The following is a 25,616-nucleotide window of genomic DNA, read 5'->3' as shown; positions in this document are numbered from 1 at the left end:
CTGTTGTTTAAAAGGAAGAGAGAGTGATGATTCACTTTCTGTTGTACTTTTTTTTTTTTTTTTTTGAGTTTTTGCCTTCTTATCCCAACAGAGGAACTAGAAAACAATTCCTTAAAGGAACAGCTACGTTTCCTATAGGGATTTTCCTCTCCACTTACCAATGCAGGCGGTATGGTGTTGGGTAAATCCAGGAGGACATTTACATGTGAAGCTGCCGATGGTGTTAACACACAGGAACTGGCAGTTGTGCTGCTTAGTTGCACACTCATCAAGATCTATTAAAAAATATGTAAGATGAGTATTGGAGTCAAACTGAGAGCACAGGTACCTAGCAACTGGCCTAGGAAGGAGTTCTGAGTTCTGACTTGTATGTCTCCAATGACTGTGGCCAGAATAGAGATGCAGTAAATGGCTGGGAGGAATCAAGCAAATAAAGGTTTGAAAGATAAAATGTGGTCTCCATTTAGACCAAAAAATGTAGCTCTTTGGGGGATCCAAGGAAATCCCAATTCCCTTCCGTGAGAGGAATGTAGGAATTTATCAACAAAGGAATTTCAAATAAATTGTGACATTTTAAATAAATTACACAATGAAGTAAAAGATTAGGGATTCTCAAAATTTTCCAGAGTGCTGAAAAGATCTATTCAAGTTGAATTACAGAAAGAAATGTTGAGGCTGGAAATTAAATTGTTTGCTTAGGTCTTTTCTGTTTGCTGTTTTGAATCTGCTCAAATGAGGTGTTCAACCAAAGCAAATCAAACCAAATTGACTTTTTTTTTTTTTTTTTTAGAGATTCTCCTTTGGTAAAACAAAATTGAGCAATCAAGAAGGAAGCAAAGGTAAGAAAAACTCACTCTGATAAGCTAATAGCACATTTAAAAACTGCCTACAGTATCTATGCAACATTATTTTCCATATTTCAATAAAATCCTCTGCTTTGACCAGGCTTCTTTCCTCATTGCCGGAATTTCTAGGCTCATTCTCAACACCACTGCTGTTTAAAGACATCAAGAGATACAAACTATGTTCCAGCTTTTAGCTGAATATTAATATAAAAAAAAATCATGGTGTATTCAGGAACCAATCTACCTTCCTACTTTGTTTGGTCACTGCACACAGAGCTGTGCTTGCAGCTGAAGATAAGTGCCAGTTCCTGCCTAGAGTAACATCTGGAGGGGACCTAAACCAAAAGAACCCCCGAGCCCCCATATTTCTCCCAGTGCTGACTTCTCTCAAAATGGAGCCAGTCCCATGCTCTTTACATAGCTGTGGGGCCTCCCCTTTCTATGACTCAACGAGCCTTGCTAGAGCACTGTCACACATTTGCTGAAGCTTACCTGCACACAGGTGAGGGAGACAGCTCAGTGGTTTCTGACACTATTTTCTAACTACAACATATTAAGAACAGCAACACTTGCTGTTCTCACCTCCAAGAACATCTTGGCTCCCCTTCTCTCCTCTTATCTGGATCCTACCCAGCTCTCATGGGGGGAAGTGCTGGTCCCACATCTCCCCTGGGCTCCCCTTTGAGGCTCTTTTCTGTCAGTTTCAGTAGTACATGTATCTGCACCACACGGTTTGATCTTTAGTCCTATGTGCCAAGTATGTGGAAGAATCTAGACCTCATGAGAACAACAGGAGAAAGGGACTTATGTTGTAAGAGGATCTGTAAAAATCATGTCCCTGCTCTTCCCACTCCTAAAACCACAAAGAAAGTGTTACTTGTGCTTTTTATACATTGTGAAAAAACACAGTCACTACAGTACATTTAATTTCCATTTTTTTCTCTTTTTAGACATTTTTAAGGATTTTCTGTTCCCACAGGCTAGAAAAATGCTGTAAATTTGTTCTGCTTGGTACAGATAGTATCCACGCTGAGAGGTGTTTTCTCTTTAATTTGGTTCTCTATTTCCATGAATAAGTTTATTGCTCTGAGCTCTAGCCTTACCTTGCCCAGAGCTCATTGTGATCCACAGATTGAGAAGTTCTATGCTTGAGAAGAACAAAGCTGTAAACAACTCTTATATTAAGAGAGTCAGAATTTTTAACTACGTCTCTCAACTTCCTCTCCCCAAATTACAGGATTATATAGGATTTGTGCTGCATAGGGAAACCTCATGGATTGTTCATTATGTCATCCTATATTATAAGCCTCTTAATTCTAAGCAGACACAAGAAAAGGGTTGAGGGTCCTAATTCTCTTTGCTCTCCACTTCCATTCCACCCCACCATTTAACTTCCCTTATTTGCTTTTTGCTCCATCAAGGTTTCGTGGCAAAACTCTCTAGCTCTTATTCTACCATCTGGTCTACCTTTCCTGTTCCAAATCCCTCACTTTTAAAATTACCCTTAAGTCTGATTCACTTGTGCTATTATTCACTCAATATGTGAAGTTCGTATTGTTGAGGAAGATGTTTCTTGGAGTAAATTTACACCAACAAAATTTTCCAAAGGGTAACTTCTGGTTGAGGAGGGATTTCCACATAAAGTTCTGCTGTTTCTTAATTCTTTATGATATTTATGGCTTAGATAAGCTCTTGGAGGGCAGGAATGGCCCTATTTGGCAGAACAAAAACCTAGACAAAGTGTTTACTTAGGTAGGCACAATATCTTCTAGGCACCGATTAATCTGAGGATGGACAATGCTGGAGGCTTGGGCTCTAGTTGTTGGATAGATTGGCTATCTAAATATGATAAACAGAAAGCAGAAAGGAAATAATCAAGTAGGAATCTGCCCCACCTGGGCCTTACAGAGCTGGCTCTGCTGTCTCCGACACCCTCATGGGCCACTCCCATGGATGCCCAAGGGGCAGGCAGTGAGGATGGCTGTTGCCAGCAGTCCCCAGCAATCTCCCTGGCCTCAACCTCCAGCCAGCCAGCATAGGAGTGGGTGGCAGGGAGGTCCCAGGGAGGAACTAACTCCAGGGAAGCACCTCTTGCCAGTGGGGGGATTTTTCAGCTTGCCTGTGGATTCCTCAAATGCACAAGGAATACAACCATGTGCCCAGAAGGCAGGTGAGTGGGTGCAGGCAAATTATACTTTACCTTTGCAGCTCCTTCCATCCTCCTGCAGAATGTAGCCTTTCGGGCAAGAACACTGGAAACTCCCTTCTGTATTTTTGCAGATAAAATTGCAGGGTTTGGGAGCCTGGTTACACTCATTCAGATCTATGATCAAAAAGAGACAGTGTGACCATCCACCCTAAAATGATGGTCAGTACCCACAGGGTCTAACAGAGAATTTTAGCTTTGAGAAAAGAAAAGGTAAACTCTGTGTTGTCTTTGATCATTGTCTTATGTTTTCCTATGAAATTACATAGGCTTTTTAGTGTTTCAGTTTGAGGATTTATATTTTTTCCCATAATATGTAATTTCCACTCAGAATAATTATCTGAACATCAAAAATACAGCACTTACCTATGCAGGAAGTTCCAGTTATATCTGTAGTGTAGCCATTTTTACATATGCAATGATATGATCCTCTGTCATTGATGCATTCCCCATTTCGGCAAACATCATGAATAACCTTGCATTCATCAATATCTGTTAATTTAACAGTCAGAAGTTAAAATAAGAAAGACATTATAAAACGGACAACATTAATATGTAGAGGTGATGTCACTGTAAATATTAATAAACTGTTACTGTATTATAGACCTAAGAAATTAAGCCAAAGAGATGACAGCATGAATTTCATACGTAATGGTAACTATAACAAAAGGCAAATGAATAACTGCATTGGATGAGAGTATAATAACTAATCAGGCTAGTAACTAATCAATTCTTTAAAAAGAATTGGGGGGCGCCTGGGTGGCTTGGTTGGTTAAGCTTCTGACTTTGGCTCAGGTCATGATCTTGCAGCTCATGGGTTCGAGCCCCGCATCAGGCTCTATGCTGTTAGCTGGAGCCTGGAGCCTGCTTCAGATTCTGTGTCTCCCTCTGTGTCTGCCCCTCCCCACTCCTGCACATGTGCGTGATCTCTCTCTTTCTCTCTCAAAAATAAACAAACATTAAAAATATTTTTTAAAAAGAATTGGTTTTCTAAATTTACAGTTTTCCCCTCTGGGTCTATAGAACAACCATCTCATCCAGACATATTTAGCTCCTTGCTCTATCTATCTCATGCCATCAAGCAAGCTTGATCCATAAATGGATCATAGCAGTAGATTCTTTTGACCAAAAAAAAAAAAAAATCCATTTTTTTTCTAATATTGCCTGTCCAGAATAAGGAGGAAGGTTCTTTTCTTTTTGTTGTATTTACAGTTAATCCCCCAAAATATCACATTGCATAATATTGGGGAAATGGGACCAAACATCCCTTGGTAAGGGAAGCACTAAGGCTCTGGGGTGGGTCGCTGGGCTGGGTTTCGCAGCCTGATAAGGAACAGAGATCTTAATCCCAGCTCCGCCACAGGGAGAAAGACTTGGTCGACATGTACTGTGGAGCGTGAAACCCGCTGTCCTTCCACATCGTGACCCACCTGTCTCCTTAGTGATTGGTGGGGTGCCAAGACTAAATGAGTTCTTAGCCTTTAATTGCCAAACAACCATTTTATTCCAACAGATGTTATTTTTCCGAATTCTTTCAAGTTTACTCTGAAATGCAAAGTGCCTACCCTGACTGGTTTCAAGTGAATCTTCTCCACCGTCTGATTTTCACATCCTCAGAAGAATCATAAATTGCTTTTGGTTACCCTGCCTAATCTATCCGGCTGTGTGCCTCCACACATCCAGTTCTATTATTCCACCTTTGGCCACATCTTTCAACCATCAACACAAATCCTGCTTACTGTCCTTCTTCTCCTCTCACTTCCAATGCCTTCCCAAGGAGCTCTAAGAGTCTCTCTCCATTCTATTTCATGAGACTGAAAACAATTGCAGTTACTGGTGACAAGCCCAGGCCTGGAAGTTGTCTTTGGGGCTACCTCAGGGCGACCTCAGAGACGTGGACAGCCTCCCCATGTTTCCCAACTGAAAGCAGCTTGCGCTATTCCAGAGGCAACTGTGTTTTAATTGCCAGTATATCAGCATCGTTTATACTTCTTTCATGCAGTCTATTTTGGCCAATTTTACGAGTGCAAATACATATGGGTGGACTAGTCTAGGAATTTAGTGATCGTTTATTCCAAGGTTTATCTAAAAAATTACATTCCGAGTAACCAGTAACTGACTTACAACAAACCTCTGTTTAAAAGTTGAGGACTCCTTGTATTGCAGGGGCAGGGACCCAAGCACATACAACTTAATCAGATGGATCAAGGACACTTTAGCAGCCTGGCTTGACTGTCTAAAAGATTACAATAGATAATTGTACCAAGATACAATAAAGGGTTTTTGTTGATGTATAAACCATGCAACTCAGCCTAAGCCCATACTGTAGATTCCATATTCTCAACTGTTTTTCAGAAAACAAACAAACAGATTCCCTGCAAGTATTTTTGGACCATAAGTGAAGTACCTGCTCCATTGGTCATAAATCCTCGGCCATGGGGGCAGAGTTTTTTGAAGGCCACAGTACCCTGGAAAGGGCAGATCTCACAGTGGGGGCCCCAGCCTCTCCCGCCATCACAGCAGCACTCAGACTTGGTGACAGGGTTCCTGTTGCTCGAGCCGATCTGACACATGTTCTGGAGCACTTCCGTGAAGCAGTACCCTTCCCGGTTGTCTGGAAGGGACGTTACATTGCACAGAGGGTTTTTATGGAGCTTTATGAGCATAACAATGTATTAAGAATTTGGTCAAACATAAAACCCAAAAAGGATATAACACTTTACCCTGGGTGAGAAGAAGCAATAAAGGAAAGCTGGAAACAGCAGTAAGAGAGAAAGGATGACATCTGAGGGAAACAAGACAAGAAATTCAGTAAGTGGGCAGGAAGGCATTAGTGTGCACAAGGTTGTATCTCTATCTGCTCTCAGAAATATGGAGGGATAGTCATGCTGCAGAGACAGGGGCAGAAAAACACATGGAATCGGACCCTGAGCACCAAGGGCTTAAAAAGGCAGCGGAGAAAGACATTCCAAACAAGTGATTCATTGATACAATTAGTGAAGGAAGAATTTAGCTTCAGGGTGGTGCTAAGCCCCATGGACAATCACAGTCATTAAGTCATTTCCAAAATATGAACCTGCCTCAAATGTTAACAATTTCTATTATTTCAAATAAGCGATGTGGGTGACAAGCATCCCAGCATGGAGTTCGGGGTTACGAAATCATCCTGTTTGTGCTCACCAAGACACTCGTCCTGAGTAGGGCTGGCCGTGAACCCGTCATTGCACTCGCAAGTGTAGCTCCCCCGGGTGTTGAGGCAGCGCCCGTTCTCACAGATCCCCGGCTTGGTCTGGCACTCGTTCTCATCTGTGTGGTGTGATCGAAAGATCAGAAACAAAAGCAGTCACCTGACTACATTGTACAGGGATAGATTCATTCATTCTTTCTTTCTTTCTTTCTTTCTCTTTCTTTCTTTCTTCTTTTGAAATTTGTGAATAGATATCCTTCTCACACGGCTCTCAATTCAAAAGGTACAAAAGAGTATTGAGCAAAAGTGCCCCTTCCTCCCTTATTCCTCAGCCACCAAACACCCCTCCTGGGAGGTGACCAGTGCTACAGCTGGTTTCTCACGTAACCTTCTAGAAATGGAGTTTGCACATGTGAGCAAATATACAATGTGTGTGTCTACTTCCATCCTTTAAAAACCATACTTGATGGTATTTTGATGTGCTTAAAGGTAGGTAACAGCATTTTATGTACATACACATATTTCACTTAATAAAATTTAAAACTTTCCATATCTGTCCCTAAAAAGGATGATTTCAAGTGAAGGGAAAAACATAAATACTTAAGATCAACATGCTGAAGAAATATAATACTTCCTCAGAATAATGTCTGTAATGGGTCAGTTTTGACCTCAGACTTGTCTACACATAATCTTCCAATTCAATATAGGTTATGTTTATTATAATACTTCAACAATATTGAGGAATAATAAATCATAAACCAGGCTCCCAGGTTAAAAAAAAAAAGGCATTAAGACAAGCCGGAGATTCTTAGAATTATCTGATGATTTTTTAGAAAAATCGTAAAGTTATTTGCTTAAGTGCATCTCATGGAGAATAGTTCTGAGCCCCCAAGGCAGGCATCTCATTATGAGAGGCAGAAAGTTCAAAGGTGACATTTAGGGTAGTGTTGAAACAGGCTAAAAATCCCAATGCCCATGTCACCCCCCGACCAATTAAATCAGAATGTCTGGGGTGGGAGCTGAGTTCTCTAAGTGATTCCAATGTGCAACTGAGGTGAACCACTGAACCTGGAAGATCTAGTGCATGATCATAGTCCAAATACTTTTTCTGTGCATTTAAAGTCTGCTCTTCAGGGGCGCCTGGGTGGCTCAGTCGGTTGAGCATCCGACTTCAGCTCAGGTCATTATCTCGCAGTCTGTGGGTTCGAGCCCCGCATCAGGCTCTGTGCTGACAGCTCAGAGCCTGGAGCCTGCTTCTGATTCTGTGTCTCCCTCTCTCTCCACCCCTCCCTGACTCATGCTCTCTCTCTGTCTCAGAAATAAACATTAAAAAAAATCTTTAAAGTCTGCTCAATTATTGTTTAATTCTGTACCTTACAGGGTAAGGGGACAATGAGGTTCTTGAGCTTCTTGACTGACAACATAAAATTTATTGTTCTGGTGTCACTGATTATTAAAATTAAAAAGGACACATGGGAATTTTCTCATAGTTTTCTCCTATATTGATGGTCTAAAGCAGAGGTCGGAAACTTTTTCTCTAAGTTATAGTAATACTTAGCATTACTATATCATACATAGTAATCTTGTAGGTTTTGCAGGCCATATGGTCTCTGTTGCATTCACTCTATTCTGCTTTGCCTTTGTGGCATGAAAGCAGCCATGGATAATATACAAATGTATGGTTATAGCTATGTTGCAATATGACTTTATTTACAAAAATAGGAGGTAGGCTGGCAGGCTGGATTTGACCGTCTAGCTATAGTTTGCCAATCCCTGATCTGAAGCTGTGGTTTTCAATGCAGGATCCATATTACAATCACCTAGGAAACTTTCAGAAATATCAGTGCCTGGACCTCACTCTAGACAAGAACAGATTCTCTGGTGGAAGATCCCACTGGTTTAGTGATATTCCTGGTTCAGAGGGACCTGGCATCTGTAATTCAACATCAGGGTGCTAATAGCAAAGTTGGATCAATAGAAAGACATTCTAATGTCGTAAAGACAAATGACCCTAAAACAACAAAAAAAAGTATAAAAAGTAAAGGAGGGGCACCTGGGTGGCTTAGTAATTTGAGCGTCTGACATCTCAGGTCATGATTCCAGAGGTCTGACGGCTCAGGTCATGATCCCAGGGTCATGGGATTGAGTCCAGCGTCAGGCTCTGAGCTGAGTGTGGAGCCTGCTTAAGATCTCTCTCTCTTTCTCCCTTGGCCTCTCCCCTGCTCTTGCACTCTCTCTCTCTCAAAAATTAAAATAAATAAAAAGCAAAGAATTAGAGGAAACACCTGGTGCCAAATCATGGCAGCAAAATGAGCTGAGAAAGTTGGCAAAGGCCAGCTCAGAGAATGGCAGTGCTCATGGAATCCCTTGATAATCGAGAGCCAAGGGGATCTCCAAGGAAAATCATGACACAAGGTAGGAGAGGCAAGATTGGTCTGGCCACGAAGAACACATTGCCCACAGGGACTCAGACCCCAAGTCCCTTCTGTCCTCTGTCATTTCTGACTCCTGCAAAGCTCCTTTGGCAGTGACTCCCTTACCTATGCAGCCCTCTCCGTCAGGCCTCCTCTGGTACCCAGGCCCGCAGATGCAGATGTATGTGCCAATGAGGTTCTTGCACTCCATTTGCTTCTCAGCACAGTCATGTTTTCCCTCCTCACATTCATCCTCATCTGGAAAGAACGTACAACCGCAAATTATAAAATAAGCTTCATTAACTTCTTGCCTTTTAAGCATGAGATGGTCTCAAGCAATCAGGTTTCATTTACGCTACTTCAGTGTTAACCTACTTCCTTTTGTACTGTGGGTGCTGGCCCCCTAAGATTGGAAAGGAGTCTTCTAACCACCTTTGAACTTGATGAAGAAATTATTCCCTAATGGATAATTTCTTCAAAGGCAGGAAGCATGGCTAATTCTTTTTGATGAATTCAACTCAAAAAGGTCTTCTCTAAATCTTTCAAGATAGAATGACAGCTATAACAACGTCATTATAATTACAATATGTTTTAAGAAGCCAAAGCTTCCATTGTATAACTATACTGAAAGCATAATATATGATATTTTTATATAATATTAATTAGTGTGATGTAATATTAGAAGAGTCATTGTATAATTAAAGCTTTGGTTTTTACACTTTGAGGAAAAGACAAACATTCACAAAAATCATATTCTCTACTGGTTCTTCCCTCCTTCATTTCCTTTTTCCTGGTGTGGAGGGGTCTTCCTCATTCCTTATTGTCCTCTTGCATTTCCCTCTCTTTATCTTCCTCCTTTATGTGGTCTGAGCTGAGAAATTTGGACTTATCCTGAATGTGATGTAGAGCTTTTTGTTAAGAAATCTCTTCATCTTCAAGAAAAAATCCTATTTAACCCATCTGAAGGGAACAAGGATCTTCTCACTTAAGACTTTGAAGGAGCAAATCAGTGTTCTTCAGGGAGCCCCATGATTTACCCAACTTCATATTGCAGAGCCTACTCCAGTGCCCCAGTAATTACATGGGTTCAGTAAGCATTATTCATGGAAATCTTTAGCTAAAGTAGATTCCATATGCTATCCCCATTATTGGAATATGCCATCCCTTAGTGATGGGGACTTTTAAAAATTAATTAATTAATATTATCATACTCCTTCGTGTTCTCAGTTCTCACTTATCACACCATAATACAATTATTTATATCTCTGTCTCAACCTCTTCATGCTGAGCTTCTTGATTGTGAGTAAATGTCTTTTTTTCTTTATATCTTTGCATCCTACAGAGTGTCTGCCATGTCATAGGCATGCAATGCATAGTGAGCTCAAAAAGATCTGCAGGGTGGCCCTTGATTCAGTTTGATGATGCTTGAAGCTACAGTTTGGGAGGAAAGGAGGTGATGACGACCCCCATATTGTCCATGGACTACAGTAGGGTTTCCTGATTCAAAGTCTTCCTCTACCAATAGAAGCTTTGGAGAGACATTTTCCTTATAGATAAGAGTTAGACCCCCTCAGCTTAGATGACCTTTAATGTGGATGTCTTACCTTTGCACATCCTTCTGTCTTCTCTAAGAACATATCCAGCAGGACATTTGCATTCATATGATCCATAAGTGTTTACACACCGGAAAGCACAGAGGAGAGGATTCTGGGCACACTCATTTATATCTGCAGCAGAAGGTAGCGTGAAAATAATGGGTCAATGGCATCAACCAAAAAAACAAAATCTATTTTTATCAAAAGTTGAAATGTTGCATTGTCATCAACGTGGATGCACCAAGCAATCTTTTGTTTTCAGAGAATCATAAAATGAGTTGGTTATTTTATAATTGGTATAGGCAGGGTGATCATGTATCCTGGTGCTCCTAGCACAGTCCCAGTTCAGGCTTATTGTCCTGGTATAATTACCAGTGTTATTTAGATTAAGAAATTATATATAGAGGGAGCTTTTCTGAAATGCTGGTTTTGAAGCCTTAAGTTGACCATTTGCCATTCCCTAAAGTCACATAAGATGGGGATCAGCTTTACTCCATTCAGTCAAAACAGCTGTCAAGTCAACTGCAGTCAGAACAAAAGCAGACCCATCCAATATCATTAACCACCTCCCCTTCCCCATATAAAAGAGGCTCCTGTGAAATAACAGTGATTCTTGTGCCCAAGCAAATGGTGTTCTGAATAATTTTACACTTATGGAGATGCTAAGTTTACACTGATGGCTGTGACAGCCTTAAATAGGCTTTACTCTTAATAGATAAAAGTGGTTTTTACAGATTTCATTGTTTGGAACCATCAGAATGTGTTTTGCAAAAGCAGGTCAAAACAGACCATCTTGATTATCATGTTTCTTTCTAAGTCTAATGATACTGAGAACATCAGTGAGACCCCAGATCATATTTAGTCATAGCCTTTAAAGATTGACCAACTACTATGACAGTGGTATTGACAGGTCATATCTCTGATGAAGAGCTCACTTTCATACCATTTTTACTGTCTACCTTCACCTTCATTCACTTCTGTGACCAGTGGTTCTTGACTTGAGAGTGTATCAGAAATTACCTGGAAGGCTGCGAGGCTTCACTCTTCAAGTTTCTGATTCAAGAGGTCTGGGAGGAGGCCTGAGAAACTGTATTTCTGACAAGTTCCCAGGTGATGCTGATGTGGCTGATCCAGGGATCACCCTTTGAGACCCACTGTGCTAGACACTCCCTCTCTTTCCCTTCTCTCCATGCATCTATCCTACTAGACACTGGAAGATGCTTACAGGGTATCGGCAACCTCTTTTGCTGTGATTGCCCCCAGATGGCCACAGGATGTTGGTGGCTATGTCAGTGTGCAGATATGAGTAGAAAGGAAAAAAGAAAAAAGAAAGGGAGCATGGGAGATAAAGGAAAAAAAGGAAGGGGAAAATGGAAAATAGAAGGTAGCAAACAAGACAGGAGTTATATCCAAATACTAGCAGTGGGGAGACACCAACAGGAGCTCTGCATGATAGGCAGCATAACTGGTGCCACGAACCACCTCCACCTTTTTCAGGAGAAGTGACGGTTTGGCCCATCAGGCCAGATGTTCTTTATTCTGCACACCCTGGGTGGGATTTAATATCAAGGACCGTAATCAGCCAGCTATTGTCTCCATGATCAGAAGATGTAACCAACTATTCTGCAAAGAGGTTTACCTTCGCAAGTCATCATTGGACCAGGCTCAAATCCCTCCTCACAGGTGCATTCAAAACCACCAATCACATTCTTGCAGGTGCCATTTCCACAGGGGTTGCCCACAGAACATTCATCAGTATCTGCAAGTGACCAAGAGTGTATTCAAAATACGACAAATGAAGAAAAAAATGGGCTTGGACTCAAATGATACGTTTCACCCTATCAGAGTACTTTGATCTGTAGCATCTTGTTTTATTCTCATTCTGTCTTTGCAAGAAAGGAGTGCACATGTCTTATCTCCTCAGATTTATAGCTGTGAAATTTCACCTGCTAAGTAACAGTGGCACTAACAGTGACAGTATCTGGGCTTCCAGCCCTCATAGTGCTTTTCTCTGTGAGCTTCTCGAGCTTCCTGTATTATGAAGAGGTAAACCTACTGGGAATAGATGCTCAAAGGGTTAAAACAAGGCTTCTCTCACAAGTCAAAAGTTTTCACTTATATAAACCTAGAAATATATCTCCAGTTTGGCCTCACATTACATCATTCTCTAAGAAGCCTTAAACATGATGGAGTTTTGCCAGATATAAAATAGAAGACTCCGCTTACACAAAGCAAGAGACCAGAGGTTAAGCAAAATTAATACACTGGATAAAATCAAGATTCACACAGATTTTTTGTTGATTCTGTTGAAACCAGATGGTTTACGTTAGGCAGAAGAAAAGCTACAAAGAAATATGTTTAGGGTATGATCTCTGTAAACAACTGTGGAGAGAGAACAAGTCTTACCAAGGAGCTCTAAAAAATATATATGCTTCCCAACCCATCCACCTACAATACTGGCTGTTCTTCTGACACATCTCTTGAGGAGAATGTCTTCCTCTGGGAAAGGGAACTTGTTGAGAAATAACATTGTTATTTTAGCTATCTAGGACACGGAATAGTAATGGACTGCCATCAGGGTTACATTTCATGTTGGGTTCTGAGTCAAAAAGCAAAGGCAGGAAGGTGTGGTACAGAGACCTGGGTGAGCAGGCTCATCTGTCACGCACAGAGAAGCACTAACTGAAGATTCCAAAGAGAAAACATTGACAACTTTGCTTTTGTTCTGCTATGAAATTGCATTTCACTGTCCAGAATATTACATCTCTTTCAAGTGAATAAAAATCACAGTATCATAGATTTTTAGAGCTGCAGGGTAAATGGAAATAAGTTAATCTATCTGCATAACATTACATTCTAAGGCCTAGGAAGACTAAGGAACTTGTTTACGCTTCCGAGGCCACAGCTTTGGGGGAAGTCCTCATGCCCTGATTCTTGTATGGAAAGAACGCTTTCTAATGTACACAAACATTCAGCATTTATGCTATTATTAATTCAGATTAAATTGAACTGCTTTGGATTTTTTAGAGACCTAGACATCATACTTGGATTCAATTTTGAGTTGGTATGGATTAAGAGCTCAAAGGTCAGACATAGGAGCCATTCTCTGAAACTTTAATAACAGAGTAAAAACAAGAGGAGTTTACGCTGTGTACATAGCCTTTCACGTTACTAAATGTAATAAAATCTGGATAAATTTTGTATTTTACATATTGAGAGAATACAATTATGATCATCAACAATCTTTTTTAAATTAAAAGAATACGTTATAATGTTTTCCTTTCCAACTATCTCTTCAGATGTGTCCAGTGTCTTCCCCATTAGACTATAAGGAGGGACCATGTTGGCTTGGGTCACTGCTGTAGCCATAGAGCCTAGCACAGTGCTGGACACATGGGGTACTCAGCTAGTATTGCTAGATGAATGCCGCATGAATGAATGGACAAAACCTATTTCTGTCCCAATCTTGGTACTTATTCTTCCTAGCAGGAATGCTAACTGGCGTAATTTCTAATCTGTAAAATCCTTATGGAAGAAACCGATTTATTACTCACCTACACATTCATTCCCTTCCAGGATGTAACCAAAGGGACACTCGCAGCGATAGGAGCCATCCGTATTGATGCACTGCCCATGTTTACAGACATCTGGTTCTTTGCACTCATCCATATCTTAAGTAAAGGATTAAAAAAAAAGTGAATAACAAGGTACCTTTTTCTTTTTTTTCTTTTAATGTTTGTTTATTTTATTTTTGAGAGACAGCGCAAGATCAGGGAAGGGGCAGAGAGAGAGGGAGACAGAGAATCCCAAGCAGGCTCCGTGCTATCAGCACAGAGCCCGATGCAAGGCTAACTCACAAACCATGAGATCATGACCTGAGCTGAAATCAAGAGTTGGAGGCCTAACCGACTGAGCCACCCAGGCACCCCCAAGGTACCTTTTTCGGAACACAAAGGTAAATTATAATCATTTCACTGTCTAACCAATGAAATATCTAATATTGCAATATCATGTTACCATATAATACAATAATACAATTGGTATCTAAATCAAAAGACAAAAATTAGAGCTTTATTTCCCAAGATAAATGTGGAGAAAAAAGAACAGCTGGAGAAAGGGCAGGGAAGAGGCTGGTTAAGAATATTAAAAAATGCTGAGAATCCAGTGCAGGCCACTTACCAACTGCTGAATCATCAGGCCCCACGATGATGCCGCTTCCATAGGGACAGATCTGGCGGAAGGCCTCTGTGGTAGAGATGAACGCTTGTTAGTAGACAGACTAATTGCAACTAGCTACAGGCTGTTCCCGAAGCAGTGAGTGATGGCCAGATTGCCACAGGCTGCATGTATCAGGAAACAACCGAACGAGAAAAGCCCAGATATCAGAGCAAGTGAACAAGGCTCCCAGTGCCTACCGCTTGCCCTGATTCATAGCACATTTCAGAAGGAAACAACTACCCAGCTCTTGAGTTAAAATCATCTTAATGAATATTGTGGGTAGACTTACAGTTAAATTAAATTGTCTTATTCTCCTGAAGGGCTACACCCAGTATTTCTCATTTCACAGCCAGGCTGCCGTATGAATAGCCAAAAGAGAAGTGCAGATGGTAGACATACCATCAGGTTCAGTGGGGCACAGCTCACAGGGATCACCCCAACCTTCTCCCTTCAAGGCACAGCAGCATTCCTGTTTGGAGTGATTTCTGGATTTGGGTGATGAACATTTTCCTCCTTCAAACTTCGCATAACAGTAGCTCATTCGCAAATCTGCAGCATAAATCCAGGAGACCCTTTAGATGCTTTCCTACTACATCGTTACTGTATAATAGTGAATGAGAAACAATCCATCTTGTTAAATTGTTCATTACAATAGTAATACTCCATAACGTAAGTGACTATAACAGTAATTGAGCTCAGATCTTTAAAGTCATAGGTAACCTTCGTAGTGAGATCTGATGAGTACATCCATGTGACTTTCACTTTATTATTTCTCATTTTAGCCAATTTTCCAAAATAACTTGATGTGAACAACAAACTCCAACACTATCACATTTCAAAGCTGACATCATCAGTGACTTCCGGGTGGGGACATTAAGAAGTGGAATAATTCACAAGACCCCTCCATTGACAGATGTGCTTACATGTGTTTTGGGTAATATTTAGTGAGCATACTAAATTAAGGTAGGCCTCCCAGTTCTGGTACTTACTATGCTCTCACACCAGGTTGTTTATTCTGGGTCCCCTCAGCCAAAATACAACCAAATAAACCCAAATAAAACCCCTGATTCCAAGCACAGAACAAATAAAGATGTGGCAATTTTGTGGACTGGCAAAAATACGACAATAATGGTCGTTCACTGAAGCAGCTATTGATGTAGTTGCTATTTACAAAACGCCATTTGGGGCTTTCTGCAGATTTTATACACACACACACACACACACACACACACACACACACACGATACAGAAGGTTGTTTAGCTCAACAGAGAGGGAAGGTAAAGAGGAGGGCAGGGAGATGGGTAGATAGGAGGGAGAATAATTTTTCTTTCAAAGAATACATTTCTTTAATATCGGTTATTTTTTGGTGACTCCAACATGGAAGATGGGATCTAGTTGCTACAAATTTCTCCAGCATTGCTTGACATAATTTTGGAAACTGACTTTTCCATTTCTTATAGAGCAAATTGGGTGGCTCTAAAAAGTAAGCTCATCCAGAAGCCTGGAGTGTGTCCCCTCAAATTTGGCATCCAAAGCCTTATAGACTCCCCTCTAGTTACATGGAGGCTAAAATCTGCATGTTTTAAGGAAATGCTTTCATATCCATTTTGAGGAATTGCCCCTTCTTTATGTATGATCAGGTATGCTCTCTCCTGTCACTGTTTTTCAACCCCAGGCAGCATATTAATAACAGCCACCTATGCATTTCTGTTAAGACAATTTCTCAGCTTTTATTTCGTGACAAAGGAGACAGTGTAAGAATAATTGAGTTGCCAAAGATCGTATCAGAAAAATTTTCATGAATTAAAGTAAAAGTATCAACCAATCAAACATATATACCAGGCTTTGGTAAGTCTAATTCAGTTGGCCTCCCCAATGAACTTCTTCAACTTCTTCAACCAACTCTTCCAGATACATTTTCTCGCTAATTTTTACTCCACCTCCAGATTGGTTACAGCTAGACCTAAGAGGTATCTTTCAGTGAATCTTCTGAAGATCAAGAGCACTAAAAGCCAGTCTTTGCCCTGTGACATGCCTGCCCTCCAAATATTCGCTTTGCTGAGAAGTTTCAAGATTTAACGAATATAGTTTCTCTAATGACACCTTTTGATTCGCTTTATTCTTTAAGTTCATTGTCACATACAATGTTTCGTGTTTATTATTTATACCTACAACTGTCTTAAGGTATCATTTAGTGACTACTCACAAAAATGTCTCAATGAATATATTAAAACTTAATTGTCTCTGTTGTCTTCCACCTTAAAATGTTTCTGTTAAACCTAGATATTCCTTTTCATTTATCATTAACCCTGCTCCGTAAATCAGCCCTGTCTCGCCAGCATCACTTTACCATCCCACCTCCAGAAAAAGAAAAACCTCGCCATTACGCAGGCTCAAACACACAAAGTGTAAACTGTAAAGTGAACTTTGTTAAGTGGGAGTGGTCCCTTTATATCTGTGGCCTTCAGGTGCCAAGATCTGTTGACCTGAGTCTTATCACAATTGTTCCTTCAAAAACATTATCTGTTGCTCTGTGGAATTTTCTCATTTCATGGGCAATAGAAGCCTGACTCCTAATTTGTCATCTTATAAGTAAAACCCAGCTCTTAACTCCCTGGCTTCAGCAAAATTTGTGTCCTGTGGGAGATTTACATCTGCTTTTGGTGATTCTCTAGATTTGGTTTATTAATCAAAGGTGCCTTGCATTGGGAAAGAGAGCTATGCTTGCCCACACACTTTAACTAGGACTCACTAGGATGCCTGTTTACCAGTCCATCTGCAAAGAGCCCTTAATGACCTTTGAAATTTCATCAGAACTACAAAAGTCACTTTCCCTGCTTGCATTCCTCAAGTCTGGCTCTGCCTCTTGGAGCTGAGCATGTGGCAAGGCTGCTCACAGCTGGGCTGATTCTTCCTGCAGCGTTAGCCTCCTCTGTGACAGGCCAGTGCAAATTGAATTAATAGCCTATGAGTTTCCTCTGGCCTGCCACATCGGCAGATTCACACCTGGTTTCTCACTGCTTTCTTTCCAAACTTGGGCCAAGCCAAAGGCACACAAAAACAAGGGAGTAGGACTTAGAATTTATCTGGCTGGTCTGTACCATAACAGAATATCTGCTTGAATCAACTGTCACCCCACCCACAAGCCTGAAATCCATGTGGGCTTCTGACAGCCACCTATGAGATCAAATCAATCAGAGAAGTCTCAACTCCCCCTTCACACTTCTAAATATTGGCTAACAAAAGGGCTAGTTGAAAGGTGAAAAGTTCATCAAGACTCTATGAAAGACTCAGAAACTAACAAAGTTTTGTTACGTATTTAGTACGATTGGTTGGCCGGGTATTATTATGGTTGTTTAAAATGAGGAAATTGAGCGTCCCAAAGATCCAATGACTTGTTTAGGCTACAGAGGGCGAAGCTGAGACCAAACCCCAATTTTTGGAATCTGAAATGATATCCCTTGCCTCTTATTTAGTAATATGGAAGCAAAACATAACAAAATAACCAAGAAGAAAAACCTGAACAATAAAAGAACAAACAACAAAACCCTGAGGTGGAGGGGAGAAATAAGTGTGCACGGGGCTTTTTGTTCTAAATTCATTAAACTAGTATGTATAAATGGATAGACACACACCATTGCATTGTTTACTACGAGCTAAACAGTTTTCTGAGATATAATAGCCTGTGTTATGCTTAAATTCAGGCTTCCTTTTTTTAAGTTCACAAATATTACTCCTGAAAACAGATGATGTCCCAGCAAGAATCCTGGTCAGTTCAAGTTTGTTTTCTTAGAAAACTTGTGATATGAGGGATGGGCACTATATCCTGAAAGCACGTGGATTAATCTGCATTTTTTGGACTGAAAGTCTAGAGTCTGGGCCACATTTATGCAAAGTCACCTCTTCAGAGGCAGAGACCATGGAGCTGAACTTCCCCCAGGCTTTGCAGTATTCAGTGGCTCATGGCTGATCCCCCACTGAGTGACCTATCAGCATCCATGTTCTTAGAGGGAGAGACAGGTTCAAGTGCCAGGGCAGTTGTTGTACAAGCAACCCTAACTTGATGGATGAGTTTTCAACTTTAAAAGTAAAAATGAACTTTCTGACATATGGTAATCATTAGACCTCTGAGTGAATGAAAGCTCTCCATCTTCTCTTTCACAAAGAATCAAAGCTTTGCCATGTTTAAGAAAGTGAAACCACAACAAATAAACACAGAGTAATGAAAGTCTAAAGCCTTCAAAGGCAGTTACCTTGGCACCTTCTTCCAGTGGAGGACAAGGAGAATCCATCTGGACACAGACATTTGAAGCTGCCTTCAGTGTTACTGCATGTGCCCAAGGCACAAATTTCTGGCTCTTCAACACACTCATCAATATCTAAAAGAATTAACATGTGTCAAAGCCAAAACACAATGGAGACATCATCAGATACCAAATGCAAAGTGTGGAAGTACAAAGTACAACTCTTCCAATAAGGATTTTTCCTGTATCATCATGCTGAGTGGACCTCTAGGCTGTGATATCTTTTTAAAAATTAATCTTGAGGGGCGCCTGGGTGGCTCAGTCGGTTAAGCGTCCGACTTCAGCTCAGGTCACGATCTCGCGGTCCGCGAGTTCGAGCCCCGCGTCGGGCTCTGGGCTGATGGCTCAGAGCCTGGAGCCTGCTTCCCATTCTGTGTCTCCCTCTCTCTCTGCCCCTCCCCCATTCATGCTGTGTCTCTCTCTGTCTCAAAAATAAATAAACGTTAAAAAAAATTAATCTTGAAAGTTCTTATTGTAAAAATGGAATCTGCAAGTGCCTTCTAAGGGATACATTAAGAAATATCCCTTACCCAGACTGAGTTTCCTGGCCAATTAGAAAAGGTAATTTCCTACCACCCTAAGCTAGAAAAGAAGCAAGAAACTCCAGAGTCACCACAACACAATTTTAATTGTGTTGACAATGAGTCAGTGAGAGATCTAGACCTTTGAATGAAACACTTATTCCCTCCATCCATTCACAGTGCTTTTCCCAATACTCCATGCTATTAGGAAAACTATGAATTTAACAAGAATACTAACACTCATGACAATAATTATGTAAAGTATAAGCTAAAGATACCGCAGAAGATGAGGTCCCTAACTTTCATTTGCAGATTAATTTTTCTCAAAACACAAATGTCTTTCTTGTATAGGCTGTAGTTTTTCTTTTGTCATATAGATACCAGGAAGTTGATGCACTTATAATTGTGATATACTTCCTTTAGCGTATTAACATACCTTAGCACTAGGAAGGGTTGATTAAAGGTGGTCTACAGTGATGTTTGAATAGCTTGGGTAACTATATGCTCTGGTTTTCCTAGGAAAGTCCTAGTTATGCCTGTTGTCCTGGCCTTGTTATTAACAGACCCCTCCTTAAAACTGTCTTGGTTTGGTCAGTGAATTACATGATCATCCCATGTTTGGGAAAAGTGTGGTCACTCTTTCCAACAGACTTACCCATCTTTTCCCCTGACTTTCAGCTGGAATTTGTAGTAAAATAGAGGTAAGTCTTGATTCTGAGCCATGCTATTTTTATTGATACCTTTTTCCCCAACAAAACATGTATCTTTTATATCATGGGGCTCTTTATTTTTGCATTTGTGCAAAGAGTTCTACACCTACATCAGAATGTATTCCTATTATACAAGTTCCTTCCCATGAGGTCCCACTAAGGGGAAGTTGGGAAATTAATTCCATTATCTTGACTTAATATTGTAAATACTACACAATAGGTATTCTCAAAATGTGCAGCTCAAAGTCATGATCTTCCTGTTCAGTGAAAAACCAGTCTCTTCATCACTCTATGTTATTACGTTGCCTTTATAATTAATTACATCACATTGCTTGTGGTATATCAACAAATCTGAGCTGCTGCTGACTGAATGTCTCCATTCCTATGTTCCCACTACTCTCACATCCAACCGTTTCTTAAAAGAAAAGCCAACTTTTGTAAAAATGCTCGAGTATTTCTTTTGGTTGTTGTTTTTGTCATTGTCAATAGGATTCTTTCTCTTATAGTAGAAATTAACCTGTAGGTGATGACTTCATAAGGATAGGGACAAAGATGGTGGAATGGGTACATTACTAAGTATTTGGGAAGTCATTTTTCTTTCTATACATTTCCATTCTGTTCATCTTAGGGGAGTTTTGCATTAATCATGGAGTAGTTGATCTGTATTTAGTCAAAGTAAAATAACACATAATAATTTGCATTTAGGGATAATTTGTTTCCATTTAGAATATTATCACTTGACTATGATGTAAACTGGGTATGTGATAAAATTTCTCCATGATATTAAAAGTGGAGAAATGGAGAAAATTCTTACTCATTATGGATGAGATACAGACCTATTTAAACTTGGGAGCATGAACTAGGTGACTTCTTAAAAATCCTTTTAGCCCAGTTATTTATGAAGTTCCAGCAATTAATGCCCTTCATTTAATTCAATGACATATGAATTGAAGAATGCAGTACTATAAAATTTGCTGAGAATTTATATGTAGTAACACATTTCCACTGCTGTATAGGTCAAACAACGTAGATAAATTATATAGCCATAATCATTCAACCTTGAATGTGGTCACTTAAAGATTTTAGCTGAAATCATGAAGCTATTTTTAGTTGCAACCTACTGATACTTAAAAACATGAAAACCAGGGTTTTTTACAAATGCCTAAAAGCACCCTGGAAAAGAGTCAGGGTCATATGAGCACTCATAGGTACAGAGCAAAACAGTGTCATCAGATATCAGCATGAGAATTAGATGTTCCTGCCTCATCAGCTGAGTGTGAGAACATAAGCCACACCCTTTGCTCTTGGATTTTTTTCTGATAAAGTGCAAAATGAAGACACCCACAAAAATGGACTTTGAGAATGCCAGTGCAGTAACCAATACTGCTCGCTTCCAAACATGGATAGCCCTCTCCCTCCTACCTTCACACTTGTCATTCTGTAGACTGTACCCAGGTGGACAAATGCACCTGTAGGACCCATCCAAGTTTTGACAGGTGCCTGGTGCACATTTTCCAGGTTCTAGAAGACATTCGTTGATATCTGCAAAGAAAAGGGAGAAAGAAAGAAGAGGTTCCCACTGGCATGATTTCCATCAAGCAATTAAAATTCCAAGAAACTGGAATCAAATCAAAGAAATACATAAAACTAATATGGAGAAAATGACTCAATAAAAAGAAGCTTTGTCAGCTTTCAGAAGTATACAGAACAACTATATTTTATGTGACTTATCACAAATTAAATATTTCCAGAAAAATGTAGCTTGTGAAAAGTTAATGGGTATGAAGATTTTTGAGAGCACCCAAAAGATTATAGAAGAGATTTCTACAAAGCTGTTTTAAAGAAAATAAATATAAGAAAGCAAATTACAATTGTTTATGGAACAATTTAGCTTTCTGTGAAATTTAACAATTTAACTATTCTCTGTAATTACAATAACTTAATTTTAAAACATAATAGGGAAGTGTGTTATAGATATCACACACACACACACACACACACACACACACACACACAGTCAACAGGTAGGATTGCTGTAATTCCACTCTGATTTTTTTTTTCTCTCCAGCCTTCTGAAGGAAGGATGTTGACAGAGACTGCAGGATTCTTTGGTCTTGGAGAACATACTTTGGAATCTCTTTCTGAAATTCTGAGGCAGCACTTACCCACACAGGTCCTTCCATCTGGAGCCACCTCATAGCCTTCATTGCACTGACACTGGAAGGACCCCACTGTATTGATGCACTGGCCATTTCTGCAAAGGTTCCCATTTCCAGTTGCACATTCATCAACATCTGCCAAAAAAATACCCTTTGATATATTCCAAAGAAAATGTCATAATTCCAGCAATGATCAAAACCTTTAAAGGGAAAAATACTTATTTGAAATTTCAGAGGCTTTTGCTGGCTCAGCCAAACATGAAAAATTCCAATAAATATCTAGTTTGTAACAATACACCTGGCTTTACTCACCTATTAAAACCTAACAAGACTACGCTGTTCTATTAATTACAGATTGATAATTTATATTAGAACTTTATATGAGTTTCACCTTGATCTTCCTTTAGGTTTCATTTTTAAAAGCTAAAACTGAATTACTAACACACAATACAGCTGATGGTATTATTAATTATTCTCATAATTAGAAGTATATAAAATTAGCCTCTAGCAACAATGCAAAATTTGGATCATTATTCTCACTTATAAATAACATAGCATGTTTTATAAGGAGGATTTTATAGATTTAATAATTGACTTTTTAAAAGTTTTATTTATTTTTTTAATTTCCACATCCCACATGAGGCTCGAACTCACAACCCCACCATCAAGATTCCCAGGCTCTTCTGACTGAACCAGCCAAGCGTGCCCCCCAATAACTGACTTATTTTAAGAGAGTCTATAGCGCAACATTGAGACAAATGGGTCCACGTTATTCCTGAATTATGTAATTTCTATACAAAGTATCACTTTTATGTGTTTTAAGATGTAATCAATTCATTAAAAAATGTATTTAATTCACAGCACAGTGTATATAAAAATTATAGCTGCTGATGAGCACTTACATAAAAGTCATGGCAGTCATTACTCTAGTTGACATTTAATTAGCACCTTATTTTGACAAATCCTTTAACCAATGGTTGCCACATAAGAGGGCATATATTTCAGAAAACAAAATCGCACCCTGGAGAGGCTGCTAATTACGAAGAGCATATATTAAACGCACTTCCTATGTGAGGCACTGATTTGCATACGCACCTATACAGTCGTTGTTGTGGGAGAGGATGAAACCATGGTTGCAGCGGCAGTTGAAGGAACCGATCGTGTTGCGGCAAGTTCCATTCCCACAGGCGTCTCGCTCACACTCATTTATGTCTAGTAGGAACAAAGGCCGTAGAGAAACGTGGTCGTTAACAGAAGAGGTGAGTGGTTGCCTGGGATTAAAGGGCATGGTGAGGTTCACAAAGCATCAGGCTAAGCATGTAGGCTAAGAACTTCTTGATGTTGGTATTGGATCCAGCAGTGGCCGCTCCCCATGAGCAACCAGCAAGAGCTGAGGACCTAAACCTTGGGAATAAACCGTCTCCTGGGCTGGCATGTGAAAGGAGGCAAGCTAAGGACATGAGAACTGGACAAGAACTATTTTACTCTATTTACTTCTAGAATTCTCCACCCTTGCCACTTTTCTCAAATATTTTCACTTGGAAATGGAAAATTCTGAGCGCATCTGGGTCTTGATTTGCTGCCACCTTTGGCAAACTTCAGCCTTTAAGATTCTCACTCTAGTTTACCAAAAAGCAGTGAGTCACCTGACATTACCCTGAAATCAGCAACAAAATAAACGAGCTTTCTAACTCACCTGATATTTTAGACACCTTTTCCTTCTTCCCAGTCCACTCCTAAAGACCTATGATCACTCCCACTACTGGTGCCTAAACTCACTCTTCTAAAGTATCCCAATGTGATACCTCTTCTGATACATTCTTGTGTTATTATTTGTCTTTTTATTGGTCTGTGACTTTTCTCTTTGACTATTCTGTAAAGCTATTTGGGCATCTTTTATGTCTGAGCATTGTGCCACAACAGCTAACGTCTTTCTTATAGAGCAGGTGTACATTATATTAAGGAGGAAATAAAGAATTAAAACAAAAGAGAGTTGATATTGCAGGTATTGCAGGAGTGAGGCAGAAGGAGGGGGGCGAGGGCAAAGGGGAGGAGGCTCTGGGACTGGAAGACAACCCCTCAGGTTAGCCAAAGGCAGTGTTTAGAGTTACAATTTCCTTTCCTTTCAAATTTTGGACATGAAGATAAGTTATTGGTGATCCTAAACCAGAAAGCTATTGCTGACCCCAAAGTGATCCAATATGTGTGTGTCTGTGGTTGAAGACTGCATCCACGTGAGTCACCCTGCCAGCAATCAAGGGCTGCTGCTTTGATTCATTTTTAGCCAAACTAGCGACATTTTTCTGTAGGGCAGGTTCTTCGGTAGAGGGTTCCAGATAAATCAGATGCAGGTGTCACTGCTATGCAGGGATTAACTTTCCAGGGATGAGCAGGGCTGATTACACTCCTTTAATATAAAACTTGTCATCTGCTCTGAAGAAGACAAGACTTTGTAAGAATGTTCCCTAATGGATGAACCCAATTATAGTGAAAGGTAAGCTCTTTAAACATTACTCTATTGATTCTTCTTTTTTCAGTTGTGAAACTGATTCATGTTCATGAATCATCCTTAATGGATATTGCTTTAAAGTATAAAAAGGAAGGAAAAGAGAGAAAGTGATTGATTAATACTTGGAATTTATTCTAAATCAGCATCCTGACTCAGCACTGAAAGCAAGGGGGAAGAGATTTATTTAAAATCTTGAGCTCTTTTCCCCTAGAAAAATGTGGGGTCTTTTTTTTGCCTTTATAGGATCTACAAATTTGCCTCTGAGGATATGGTACAAACCATGGACCCTTCTCAAAAAATACTCATATTCAAACACTCAAAAGCTGCACTCTATTCCAATAAGGCAAACCCATAGACTTAATAAAATAATAGGCTATTAACATTAATAGAAAGTATTTTTGTCTTAATATCTTTCTGTTTTTCCTGTAGTCAAAAGTTTTTCTGACCTGGCAGCCAAATGAATATCAAGGAAGAGGTTTATTGTGTTCAGATTGCCAAAGATTAAATACCAAAGGATGTTAATGCTACACACCTACTTGTGTTTTCATTTTATAAATGGCAAAATTAATACTGAAGGTTTAGTATCAATTTTTATATATATTCAGATGCAAATGAATTTTTCAATAGGATAGAAGTTAAAAATAAAATGATAATCACGTACTCACCCAAACACATGGTTTGATCAGCATTTGTTTTAAAACCGGTGTGGCAAAGGCAATAAAAACTTCCAACTGTGTCAATACACTGTCCATGGCTGCATATGTTGGGGATTTCTTGGCATTCATTGCGATCTGTAGATAAAAAGCATCGTAAATATCTTAGGTAGAGTTAGGGGACAAAACTGCATTAAGTAACTTACTTCTAGATATCACGCTCAGGATTAATCCTAGCTCTAAACCAAGCCAGTAAAACAGATACTGGCATTATATATATATATATATATATAT

At 39.8% G+C, this 25,616-nt stretch overlaps 1 protein-coding gene across 1 annotated transcript in view; it reads right to left on the bottom strand.

The window, feature by feature from the left end:
- Window positions 1–25,616, bottom strand: part of FBN1 (fibrillin 1) — a 233,148-nt gene that overhangs the window by 11,219 nt on the left and 196,313 nt on the right. The window contains exons 45-60 of the mRNA XM_042988929.1: window positions 25,335–25,460; window positions 23,256–23,372; window positions 22,167–22,295; window positions 21,424–21,543; window positions 18,720–18,845; window positions 14,865–15,014; window positions 14,427–14,492; window positions 13,802–13,918; window positions 11,887–12,006; window positions 10,257–10,379; window positions 8,779–8,910; window positions 6,232–6,357; window positions 5,459–5,665; window positions 3,418–3,543; window positions 3,046–3,168; window positions 159–275 (exon numbers count right to left, since the gene is read on the bottom strand). Of these exons, the coding sequence (XP_042844863.1) occupies window positions 159–275; window positions 3,046–3,168; window positions 3,418–3,543; window positions 5,459–5,665; window positions 6,232–6,357; window positions 8,779–8,910; window positions 10,257–10,379; window positions 11,887–12,006; window positions 13,802–13,918; window positions 14,427–14,492; window positions 14,865–15,014; window positions 18,720–18,845; window positions 21,424–21,543; window positions 22,167–22,295; window positions 23,256–23,372; window positions 25,335–25,460 (2,025 nt within the window). The remainder of the gene's footprint in view (window positions 1–158; window positions 276–3,045; window positions 3,169–3,417; window positions 3,544–5,458; window positions 5,666–6,231; window positions 6,358–8,778; window positions 8,911–10,256; window positions 10,380–11,886; window positions 12,007–13,801; window positions 13,919–14,426; window positions 14,493–14,864; window positions 15,015–18,719; window positions 18,846–21,423; window positions 21,544–22,166; window positions 22,296–23,255; window positions 23,373–25,334; window positions 25,461–25,616) is intronic.

This window comes from Panthera tigris, chromosome B3 (assembly GCF_018350195.1).
Source record: "Panthera tigris isolate Pti1 chromosome B3, P.tigris_Pti1_mat1.1, whole genome shotgun sequence".
Lineage (NCBI taxonomy): Eukaryota > Metazoa > Chordata > Mammalia > Carnivora > Felidae > Panthera > Panthera tigris.
This window is presented reverse-complemented; position numbering and strand designations above follow the sequence as displayed.